The sequence below is a fragment of the Paroedura picta genome, chromosome 2 (assembly GCF_049243985.1).
Source record: "Paroedura picta isolate Pp20150507F chromosome 2, Ppicta_v3.0, whole genome shotgun sequence".
In the NCBI taxonomy this organism is placed as follows: Eukaryota; Metazoa; Chordata; class Lepidosauria; order Squamata; family Gekkonidae; genus Paroedura; species Paroedura picta.
In genome coordinates, this window is record NC_135370.1 from 60,315,030 (window position 1) to 60,327,783 (window position 12,754).

At 37.3% G+C, this 12,754-nt stretch overlaps 1 protein-coding gene across 5 annotated transcripts in view; it reads left to right on the forward strand.

The window, feature by feature from the left end:
• The window catches only part of DPP10 (dipeptidyl peptidase like 10), a 950,123-nt gene that overhangs the window by 927,206 nt on the left and 10,163 nt on the right, over positions 1–12,754 (forward strand). For 4 of the 5 annotated variants that reach the window (XM_077320279.1, XM_077320280.1, XM_077320278.1 and 1 more), the window contains 2 exons: positions 8,069–8,263; positions 9,869–9,923. In XM_077320279.1, the coding sequence (XP_077176394.1) occupies positions 8,069–8,263; positions 9,869–9,923 (250 nt within the window). Of the gene's footprint in view, positions 1–2,723; positions 2,783–8,068; positions 8,264–9,868; positions 9,924–12,754 lie in introns of all 5 variants that reach the window. The other variant, XM_077320281.1, reaches the window with a different exon arrangement.

Sequence of the window (12,754 nt, forward strand, 5' to 3'; positions counted from 1 at the left end):
TGTAGGAAGCATGGCAAGGCCTGTCTGTTTGCCAGGGCTAAGTTTGTGCAAATTGTTTTTTTTTTTTAATGTTATGCATTCAAGCCAAGATGTTGTATTGTATGATACTGACACAGTTCCAATGTAAAGCAACATGAGCTGCAAGGGAGGGCAGCATAGAGATGAATGAATGAATGAATGAATGAATGAATGAATGAATGAATGAATGAATGAATGAATGAATGAATGAATGAATGAATGAATGAATGAATGAATGAATGAATGAATAGCAGGTATCTTTCAAGGGTGGAGGTAAGAATGATTAGGGCTTGTTATTTTATCTTCATTTTCACCTTGAGATGTTTTAAGTATGATTGTAAGCTGCCTTGAACCAAGAGGAAAGGTGATATAAACAATTTTATTAATAAACTAGCTTCAAAGCCTGTTCCTAAGAATGGCATTGAAAGGGCCCCCTCCCCTGGCCAGCTAGCTTAAGGTGGCTTTGGGCTGCAGCTCGCAGCCATATCAAGTGGGGCATGCGGGGGCTGGACAGCTCGTTAGCAGGGCCGGCAGGTCGGGAGGCCCTCATCAGCAGGCCCAGCCTAGCAGGCCAAGAGGCCCTCGTTAGCAAGCCCTCCACCATGATCCTTTCCCCAGGGCCCTCTCCCCTTACCTGCTGTTGGCTCCAGGCACTGAGGCGTCTGAGAGCAAAGAGGCTAGAGTCCAGGGATGGAGGGCAGGAGCTGCAGGGGCAGGGCCAATCAGGGCAAAGCTGGCTGCATCCTGATTGGCCCTATTCTAACTTGGACAGCCAGACACATCCCACCCCCTAGGCTGTTTCATAAATATATAGAGGAACAACAATGGATAAGGATAATTAAATGTTTGCAGTCCAAGTCAAACTAGTGATACTTTTGTTAGCGTAGGGTTTCCGTGTGCCAACCAAGACTCTCCATGGGACACTTATCTGCCTGAAAGATTTATGAGCTAGCAGTAGGGACCTAAAGTTGATAAATATATTAATATATCTAGAAATTTAGCTCCTGTTGCCTTGTTAGAATTTAGAAATTAGATACCAGGAGATGGCTTCTGGAAAAGAAAACAGGGGAATTCCTGTTACAGAAAGCTACGTGAGAGCTGGTTGGGAAATGAGGGGTTAAGGAATCAAATCTGTGCGTATTAAAATGCCCTTTGGGAAAGAGGGAATTTGTGCTGAATCAGCAGGCCTCATTCCATGGATTTTAAATTTTGGGATGCAGGGGACTTAGCAAACTTAACAATTCAGTATAGATTCTCCCTTTCCCAAAGTAAAAATGTCTCCAGTCATAAGGTGGCCTCTTTGTTAGCTTCCACTTTTTCCTGGTGCCATCCTGTCAACTGAACTCCGAATTAGCCTACACAAAATAACAAAGGCACAGCAGAATGTGAAGCAACACAGATGAGCAAAAACAGATCCTGACAGTCACATTGAATAGTACTACTAACTGTAGTACATCCACACACAATTAGGAATTATACAATATGGTATCTATTAACATGTCTATGAAGGCAATACCAGGAGCTATTAGTGAATAGGAGAATTAAGTGGAAGAAAAACAGAGGGTGTTTTTCTTCAACTTTAGAGGACAAAAGCATTCATAGTGCCAAAATACAAATTAAGCAACATTTCTGAAGAGTTTAAAGACTATGAAAAAGAACAGATTTGCATTACTAAGTTTAAATGAATGTGAACCAGAAGAACTATCAGTTGAAACTATAGATATAAGGAAGAAAGAAATGAAAATCCTCAATGGATGACTGATGAAATTACTAAAGATGTATTAGAATGAAAAATAGGTGACGGAAACAAAATCAAAGGTCTGCTGACTGTGTTCAAATGACTAAAGAGTGCCCTCTGATAATCTGATATGTGCCCTCTGATACTCTTGTGTCTTTGAATGTTTACTACTCAAATTGTAAAATATTTTAGAAGTCTAAATGTAACACCAAATTGTTTCTAGATTGTTGTCTCTATATTATTGTGTTTAATTTTATTTAACTCACCTAAGGACCCACTGTAGATTGAAACCCAGAGGTACAAATGGTCATGCTAAAGAAAGGAAGAAAGAGTAATCAGATTTAAGATCTGTGTGATGTTTGAGGATACATAATCAGGTAATGAACCCAATAAAAGGCTTGCAGAGTAATTATTCCAAGGCTAACACTTTGGTCAAGGAAGGAGGAAGGACACAGTAATCCACGGTAATTACTCCAGATGGTACCCATTGAAATGGCTCAAAAATGTCTGACATTGGCCATTTCATGTTCCCCAACCAGTGAAATTTCCCCATTTTGAACAGTCCCCCCATTCCTTTTCACTCTTCTGTTTTCACAGTTGGTATTAACAGAACTTGTTTGGAAATCTCTTTAAAATATAATGAAAAGTCCGTAGTGAATCTGTCAAGAGGGACCTTCTGAGGTTGATTCAGTTTATCTTGAATCTTTCAGAAGGGCAGGAAGTGTTAATCCTCAATCCAACTCCATAGAAACTCTGCATTGGAACTGCCAAATTTAAGGTATGATTTAATGGATCTTGAGATTCCAGAAATAGCTCTGAAGTCCAAAAGGTTTTTATATCCAGAATCAATGGAGGTTTACGTCCACTTATCCTGTCCAGAGCTATGTTTCTTGGGATAACTGTAAATATTCATTTTATAAACCCACTCAATTCCAGCCAGTGATGTCTTCCTTCTTTTCATTACCAGAAATGCCACCTCTAAAAAAGCAATACTGTACTTTCAGAAAGGACATCATGCTGTTTCAGGTAACACTGATATAGTTGCTTTTTATGATGTCAGTTACCAAAAAGCTATATCCTGAAAGGGATAACTCAGCAGATTAGGACACTGTTAGATCTTCAGAGTAGCACAGCCAATCTTTCCATTTAGCAACAATGCAACATGGGTTCAGTTTGCAGTCTGATGCTGTGTGCAATAAACTGCTGTTTCATCATTAGATGACAGTCCAAGAATCTTTATCATTATAAATAGGATTAGAATGCAACTTCCCAGATGTTGATGCTACAAATCAATACATTTATGCCCATGCTTCATATATTTCCAGCACATTCTTTCATTTCTCCAGTTAGTACTTCCTATGTTTTCCCAATGCTTGGGTATGGTATAGAGTCACAGCTAGTTCAGATAAACAAGCATTAGCAAGATTCTCTTCAGAAAGTTTGGAATGAAGTCTTTGATTCATTTTAATATAAGTTATCTGTTTTAGTTTTCATCCTCATGTGGTTATAAATCTTAAGGTATTGGAGAATGAGGAAACTGATTAGAAATTACCAAACTGTTTCATTTCTCCATGGAAGAAAGTTGGAAACGTAGATTTGACCTCTTCGTTTAGATATTCTAGCAATGCCTGAGTATCAGATCATTTTGTGTCAGTCAAAGTTTGCTTCTCTTTTTTAAAAGAGAGGAGACTGGCCCTGCTCAAGGCATGTTTACTACAGCCCTTGGTATTAGACTATACTGTCACATGCCTTACTTACAACCAGCATGGTGTCTTTTGATAAAAGATTATTTTAGTGAAAGGTCATTTGTAATCTAAAACAGATGTATCTCTCGTTTGCATTAATCCCCTCTAAAGGGTATATATTTGTATATTTAATAATAACACCATGCAGACTGAGTTAGAAAGGGCAGAGCTAAGGAAGAAATTTCATATTGAGAGGAACACTACCTACACATGTTCTTGAGCTGAGCTGCTGCTTTTTCTTAGAATGCCTTTGGATTCTGGCTTGCACCTATATGGTCCAAACCAGCTTCACCACCCCCTTAGATTGCTTATATTTTTGTTTGATGTAGCTGCTGGAAGTCGTTATGTGTGCTAATTCAGCTTGTCCAATAAAGGACACAAATATTCTATGCATGCTCCATGTAAATTAATTCCGTAGACTGTTTCATCATTAGTGGCTTCAAGACTTCTGGGATGGTGATAGAAAATGTCTCTGTATTCTGTTGGCATTTTAGCAGAAATCAGCAGCTAAACTCACTCTATTATCAGGGCCTATTCATGGTAAAATGTGATCGAGACATCATAGCATGTCAAATACATGGCAATTCTTTGGATCCTTCCTCTCTTACTAATATGTTTCACACAAGATTCTTTTAACTGCATTACACACACTAGTCAATATATTAGAGAGGTATACAGTAATTGTCTGAAAGAATGATTATCTCTTTTCTATATAATTAAGATCAACGTTTAACTTTCAGATCTTTGATTTTCCTCATTAATGTTCACCCTATTCCTTTTAAAAAGTTGGCAGATACATTCTCTGGTAGCACGCGGTAGACTGAAGACTGTAGCATTTAATCTGTGTAATAAACGTGACAGGTGATAATCATTCTCCCCCCCCCCCAACACAATTAACCTCCTTCCATTGCAATCTTAGATAATGCATCTTAAATGCCAGCTTTCATTATTTAATAGTCTTTGAAAAGGTACAAACTCTTATTGGATACAGTCAGTTTGAGTCAGTACTAATCTTAAAATAATCAAAACAAGCTTTTCTTTCCTTAACTGCGTAGCCTGCTTGTCTCTGCGTTCTTTATGCAGAGAGATTATTTGCACCAGCATGGAAACTATGTCAGATCTAGGCCAGTAACTACCAAAGTTCATGTGTATGATTTCCCTTTCTCTCATCCAAAAACTTTGACAGACACTGCAATGAATTTTTATTAGCCTACAGCAGTGGGATAGAATAATGCAGATCATGACATATACACCATGAACAGCGGCATGTTCTTCAGAAGGCAAAACTACCCAGGGTTTAAATATAACATTCTTCTATATATTGATTTCTACTGGCTTTGTTTGCTGCAGAGCTATTCTTAGCTTTGATCAATATGCAATATGTGTGATAATGACAGAACAATAGATGGTTGCATAAAGCTATTCAAATGTACTGTGGACATTGCCCTTCCATTGCACAGAATAAAATGTGTATCTAGAAATACATGTGCAAGGAAGAAAATCATGTGTGTAGCTGGTTTCTAGCTGGTAGCTTTTGTCTGTTTAAAAAAGAATACAAGCTTCAGCAGAGTTTCTGAATGCTTATAAATCTTGCTACCATTGCAGTTTCCTAAGACATGGTTCATTAATATCTACAGGCACACACTTTATTTGCTTGGAGTTAGTATACCAGAGAACATATGTCAGACTGCCTATGCAGAAACAGAAGCAACAGAGACTTTGTAAGGATTAGACAGAAGCAGAATCTTTATATTTCTACTGAAACGAAATGGCATACTACTGTAAAAAATTGCTCATCGAAATTATAAATTGATACTGTTTGCATATTCTTCCCTGTGTCATAGAATGGGATGTATGAAATATTCAATAGTGTTGGAAAGCATTTCCCCAACACATTGTTTTCTTTTCTGGAATTACAGCTTGTTTGATTTCTTCTATACCTTATATACTTATACTGGTTAAGGGCAGGTTTTCAAATGCATATGTCTCAATTTCTCATTCCTTATTTGCTATGTATTTGTATCAGGACTCTTTCAGTCTCACCTGCCTCCCAGGGTGTCTGTTGTGGGGAGAGGAAAGGGAAGGCGATTGTAAGCCACTTTGAGATTCCTGGTAGAGAAAAGTGGCATATAAAAAACAACCCCCCTTCTCCTGTATTACGTGAAAGAAAGATGAATATAAGATGACCCCATTAAATTTTTCATGTGCATAATTTTTGTTATCATGCTGAAAAGATGCAAGGTGCTTTGAAGGTCCACAGGAGTCTCTTGGACCTGGACAGTTGCTCATCGTTCCATTGAAGAGAACCATAAAATACATAGAAGGAGAACTCTCTCTCTCTCTCTCTCTCTCTCTCTCTCTCTCTCTCTCTCTCTCTCTCTCTTTCTCTTTCTGGCCACTCCCATGCTGTAGCTGTTCCACCTTTGGGCAAGGACAGAGAGCTGTGCTGTGCCTTCTTGGGCGCAATCATGGTCCCTTCCAGTAACTCCCTTCCCAACTCTCTTGGGAGAGTTGAAGGTGAAGCACTGCAGATGCCCCCATCCCAACACAGTTGTGGGAGGGGAAGGGATGGATAGGTGAGATGTTTGCCTTCACTGTATGCCCAGACCACCTGTTGCAAGCCTGCATTTAAAAAAAATTAAGAGTCTGCGGGGGTGGGAAGTTGTTTATGAGGAGCCAGGCCGAGTTTTGTTACCGAAGCCTGACCCTTGACAAAGCCTGTTGGTGAGATACATAGGGTTTTTTTTTTTTTTGGTGGGGGTGTTAACTGAGTAATAAAAATATTTTTGCACCATTGACCTTATTTTTTAACTCCTGTGCCTTGTGCAGCCCTTTTATTTTTTTTCTTGCTGTAAACTGGCAAAGAAAGATCTGAGTTCAAATTCTAGTCTGTCATAGACGCCTACTGGGTGACCTTGGGCCAGTTACACTCTTAGCCTAAGCTACAGGACTGTTGTGATGATAAAAAGTGGGAGAGGAAACTGATGTAAGCTACTTTGGGTCCCCATTGAGGGGAAAGATATAAGTGAATTAAATAATAAGTAATAAAGCAATATTGACAGATTATTTCCTAGTGCAGGAGTTTAAAATTTTCCTGAACAAAAGCGATTGAAGGACATAGTTATTCTTTTATCTTATGTCTTTTTATCTGTTAATTGTAGACTTTCCTATTTCTGTCTCCATCTTTTTGACAGCTTTTATATATACTATACTAATTTCCATATAACACTCAAGCAATTTTGCATTTATTTTATTTTCAGTGACATAGTTTTCAGAGATACTTTATTCTAGCTCTTGCTAGCTAGCTTATTCATTTGATTTATGACTAAAATAATAATCTTTTTTCAAAACTGACATTTTTGTGTCATTGAAATAATAATTCTTACTAAAGTCTCCATCTCTGTGAAGTTTCCCCCCAGAATTTTGTTTCCTAATCACAAAATCAATTACAGTTACTTTGTATTTTCCCAGATTCTGAAAACAAAACAAAAAAAGTTTTCCTAAAGACTCAAATTTTTATTTTAAAAAAATTACTGAAACTTTCCTGTAGTTTGTAAAAAAATAATAAATTGCAAACTACATGTTTTGGGAGTTACAGGACAATGGACTTTCACTCCATTTTAAGTCTCCTGTTCAGTATCATTTCTTAGTTCACAGATCTGATTGAAATGAGTGGTGGTTTTAGTAAGTGATAGATGATTACTCACGTATCTTCTTTGTTGAGTAAAAGGGACAATGTAGGACATGCAAACATGTCATGTCGTTTACATGGGGAAATAATTATTCACTGTGCTGAAAAAGTTGAACTGAGGAAATATATCAAAAGTATTGGGGGGGGGGGAGAATGTGATGGATCCTCCTTTACAGAAAGCCATAGAAATATGGAAAGGTCATGCATGAATCACTTGGAGATCCTTTATAACTAGTTTGATGTTACATGCCCAGAGGGGCTGTGAATATAATACTGAGAACAGGAGCTTGGTAAAGAACATTACCCCCAATAGTATGGGCTTGGGGAGCAGATTTTTGTGAATTATTTTAAATCCTAAGAATGTATTTCTCCTCCCCTTATACTGCCAGCCTCCTGCAAAGCAGTATACCAGACTTACCAAAATTTAGACAGGCTGCCTACAAATTTCAGCTTCTGCACAATTTGTCATCCCAAAAAAATTGTTTGGTCCTAATTTTATTTCTAATATATCTTAAATGGTATCGTGTCTTTTTTTCCCCATTTTTTGTGAGTTTATTATCTCTTTCCCTGTCCAGTATTTCTATTTTACACAAACCCAGTCCTGATGCAGCAAGTACATCCTATCTGATTTCTTGGTCTAAGGAGGTTAACAATGTGTTATTTCTACACAGCTCAAGAGGTTATTTTTGCTTACTGTTCCTGTAAGGAATAGTAACATTGGTTAGTGTGCTTTTATAGATTAAACTGACAATGATTCATCTGGATTGCATAACTCTGAGAGAACTCTGCCATCCAGGTTAAATAAAATATTGAAGAACTGCAAAGTGCATCACATTGTCAATAGTCCATTTGTGTCTGGTGTGTTGGTATTTACAGTGATGAAGCTCCAGGCAGCCAGTTGGTTACAGATAAGTTTCACATTGACTGGGATTCTGTGCTTGTCAACTCTGATAATGTTATCGTAGCTCGGTTTGATGGAAGAGGGAGTGGATTCCAAGGCCTAAAGATTCTTCAGGAAGTCCATCGTTCCTTAGGATCAGTTGAAGTGAAGGATCAGATAGCAGCTGTAGAGTAAGTATGTGCAAACATTTCTTCTATTTTGATACATTCCTAGATTCAACAAAAGTTTGAAACAAATGTATTGGACATCAGAGATTTTGTGCAGTGTCTCATTATAGAAAATTCAGATGTGCACTGGAACGTGCAGGAAAAAATGTAATAAAAATCAGTATCTGATGAAGCAGACATTGGGGCATAGTCTGATTGCTTTGTTGTTTTTAACCTTTGATATTTTTCTTGCCTGAAATGTGACATAATTGAGAGTGCTTTCTAGATGCTTTGTACAAATGCTTCAAATGTATGATAGCAGCTTGTAGGATATTACTTCAGATTTGAAGACTACAGCTCTCTTTGTTTATCTTTTAAGGAGAACTTGCTCCTTTATAATAGTATGTCACTGGATTATTTTATTGCACCTCTAAGGTCGTTCACAATACTTGATAACCCCAAATTAATTTATTATAATGATTGTTATGAGTTTTCTGGGCTGTGTGGCAATGGCCTGGTGAAAGCCTTTGACAATTCAATTTATCATAGCTTGTGCATATCAACGGTTGACAGTTATTTCCCAAGTATTTTTTACAAACTTAAGTGTACACATCAATGTGATTACAATAAATATGTACCTGAGAAACACCATGTTCTCTAGCACCCATTGCCTTTCCTTTCGGATTTGTCTGTACTCACTATGAGTACAGATTTGTCTGTACTCACTATGGCCATTTAAAATAATTCCACTTTGTTCCAATTAATCTGTATGTGGCTGACACATTTTCCTGATTGTCTGATTGATGGGTTGATGATTAAAACTGACCAGCCTCTAATCTCCTACATCAGGTAAATTTGAAAAAGAACCATATAAAAGTTACAAAACAATTACCATGTACCCTTACAGTTCTTCAAAGCCTTTACAAGTTCTGTTTCTCTTCTTTTACAAAGGTCAATGTTCTATGTTTGAGTCATGTTTTGATCCTTTGAGATTAAGATGGAAAGAGTAACTCCAATTTTGTTTCTGTTTTATGCAGGGACAATAAAGAGAGCCAGCATGGTGTAGTGGTTAGGAGTGTGGACTTCTAATCTGGCGAGCCGGGTTCGATTCTGCACTCCCCCACATGCAGCCAGCTGGGTAACCTTGGGCTCTGATAAAACTGTTCTACCGGGCAGTGATATCAGGGCTCTCTCAGCCTCACCCACCTCACAGGGTGTCTGTTGTGGGGAGAGGAAAGGGAAGGAGATTGTAAGCTGCTTTGAGACTTCTTCTGGTAGAGAAAAGCAGCATATAAGAACCAACTCTTGTTCTTCTTCTAAATATTATGCTGTGTCCTCATAGAATTTTGTTAATGTTTTGTTAACTTATATTGTTGATTAATTTCTTCTACAAGATAATTTATAATTGTGACGATTGTCAGGCTAAAAAAGCATAGCCTACGGCAAATATTATTAGAGAGATAGAAAGACATTTTCAAGCCATAAGCAAAATAATGCTAATTTTATATTTTGTTTCTAAATCTTGATAATGAAATAGTAACAACTATTAACATTATTTCAGCAAATTACACTGTCAAAATATGTCTTTTAAACAATAATAATAATATGCTGTTGCTGTCTCCATTACAGATCGTTGTTGAAGCAGCCATTCATTGATTCTAACAGGTTGAGCATATTTGGAAAGGTAAAATTCAGGAACAATAAAATATAGCAGCTGTTCTTGTTAGTCCCATTTTGTCCAGTCTGAATCTTTCATTTTTTAAAAAGGGTTACAAATAAGATAATTTAAGATAACGTTAGCAGTCAGAGTTTACAAACTTCAAGACTAAACCCTAAAAAGGACCAAAGCATGTATACACATACACCCCAAACTATACTCCCAAAACTGTAGTTTGCAACAGATCTCAATCCATATTGTAAGTCTTATTTCAGTGGTTATGAATACTCAAAATGTTTGTAATACATTAGATGTAATTATTTTGTTTACTTTTCTCTCAAGAAGAAAAGTTCCATTGAACCATCTTTCTTTCTTTCTTTCTTTCTTTCTTTCTTTCTTTCTTTCTTTCTTTCTTTCTTTCTTTCTTTCTTTCTTTCTTTCTTTCTTTCTTTCTTTCTTTCTTTCTTTCTTTCTTTCTTTCTTTCTTTCTTTCTTTCTTTCTTTCTGAATAGGCTACTGAGCATATGTTTAAAGTTCACAGATAACATCCTGTATGTGAGTCACCCACGTAATAGTGCAAGACACTTGTATTGAACAGTTTGTACAAAGAACTCCATACAGAAATGTAAAATGGCGGTCTGCTAAATTCAGTGTCCCTTTAAATGCATATTTTACGTGCAAACCAATTTGCAGCCTATTGTGCTATGAGTACCATCTCTCTTTTTTTGTGCCATCTGTTCACAATATCCTTTGCTAATCTGTCAGCTGCTTGGTGCTGTTGCCTCTGGCATTAAAAAGAAAAGCCAGACAAATTGTTTCACCTTTAGTGAAAAGTTAAATAGGTTCTTACAGCTCTCTGTCTCTATTCCTCTCTCTCAAACAGCTTTTTAGAACTTAACCAACAAAAAAGAGTCATACTTTTCTGGTGTTGATGTTTGTTCCTTTCATATGAGAAAAAGTAGCTCTTGAAAACGTTCAACTTTGGTGCTCTTCCTAGTTCAAAACTTCATAGTAAATGCTGCAGCAACTTGTAAGCACATATGTGAACAATAGTAGATTTTGAGCATTCATTATGAAATAAAATACTCTAGTTGAGGTAATCACTAATCCACTACTTTAGTTATCCAGAGCATTAATTAATATTGTTGATGGGTCAGATTGACAGTATCAAGATTTTGTCATCATTAATGGGGTAAGATATCTCTCACGAGCAACTGAGTGTTTAAAACAGTAGAGAAGAACATGGGTAATCTATTCAACTGAATTAGCTTGACAGGAGCAGAGTGGTTTGTTATAAGGAATATGACTATATCTACCTCTTGAAAACACTAGAGGGCGTCACCCCAAGGGTCAGACATGACCCAGTGCTTGCACAGGGGATACCTTTAGCTTTACCTTTTACATCTTGACCAGGCTGTTGGTAGTAAATTCATTTGGGCCAACATAAAACAGTGCCTCAAAATTTGGTCAGTGAGTGTATAGAGATATGGTTACATCAATCTATTAAAAATGGAATATTGTAGAATAATGGTGATCAATGTCTTTGGGCATCTGCAAGCAAGTTTTGGAAATTAATGTCCAAAATATGCTGTTTGACTGGATGAAAAGTTACACATCAGGAGACAGACCAGACTGTTTCGAAAAGGCAACAATTTTCCCATGCCAGGAAGAAAGGTATTGGTATGCTAAGAGATGGAATGTTAGACTGCCAGGCTGTGCTATATAATGTAGTTGAATCCAATATTTCACAACTATCAGCCATGCCTGTGTAGACAGCTGAGAGAGCCCAGTTTTGAGGTATAGTACTCAATCAGAATGCACCTAGGAACTCTGAGAAGATGATGCAGAAGTAATGACTGGAGTGGTTCTATCTTAGAAATACAGTCTTGGCCCCAAATAGCAATGCCATAGCATAGAAATGGGAGGAGAGTTTTTTTTTTTTTTTTTTTTTTTTTGCAATAAAGCTGAATAACCTGAGGAATGTAATGTACCTCTTCCATAGAAAAATCTGGTCATGACTCTGGCCTTTCTTCTGAAAGAGTTGGAGATTTGTGTCAGATGAGGCATCCAATTAAGGGAAAGGTGAAAGGTTATCACTAGGCATTTAAGTGTGTGTACTTGCTCAATTTTGTGACCATTGATATTCCGATTTGTCAATTTCTTTTCTTTGCCAAAGACTAATATTTTAGATTTTTCATAGTTTATGGTCAGAATATTGATTCAAAGGCGTAAAAAAGGCGCTTCAAGCCAACCTTTATGTGTGAAAGCAGGACCACGTCATCAGCATACAGAAGAAGGGGGACCTTCTATTTAAAATAAGTGGTGCATGGCTGTTTACAGTGTACAATTTCACATTTAAGTCTGCAATGTAGAGATTTAAAAAGGTGCAGAGCTAGCACGCAGGCTTGTTTCACTCCTTTATTAGATTTTAAAGCAAGCATCAAATAGCCAGTGATGTTTAATCTCATTTGAAAGGTGGTGTTAGAATATAACTTCTGTATCAGAAGCAACAGCTGAGCTTCCAAGTTTATGGCAGCCAATTTAGACCAGAGTAAGCTCGAGGAATTGAATTGAAGGCACATTTGAGGTCTAGGAACGCAGTATAGAGTTTCCTATATTTGCTTCTGGTGTATTTATTTGGCAGATGGAAATGAGTAAGGCAATAATCTAAGGTTGACTTTTCTTTGGAAAATCTGATTTGTTCAGGACCTAACACCATCAGCACCTAGTCAAGAAGTTTCCAAACTAGATGACTTGCAAATAACTTGTCAATTACCGATAGAAGGCTGACTGGTCTGTAGTAGTGGGACATGCTGGACTGACTTTTTTGTAAATTGGTACAACTATAGCTTGCATTC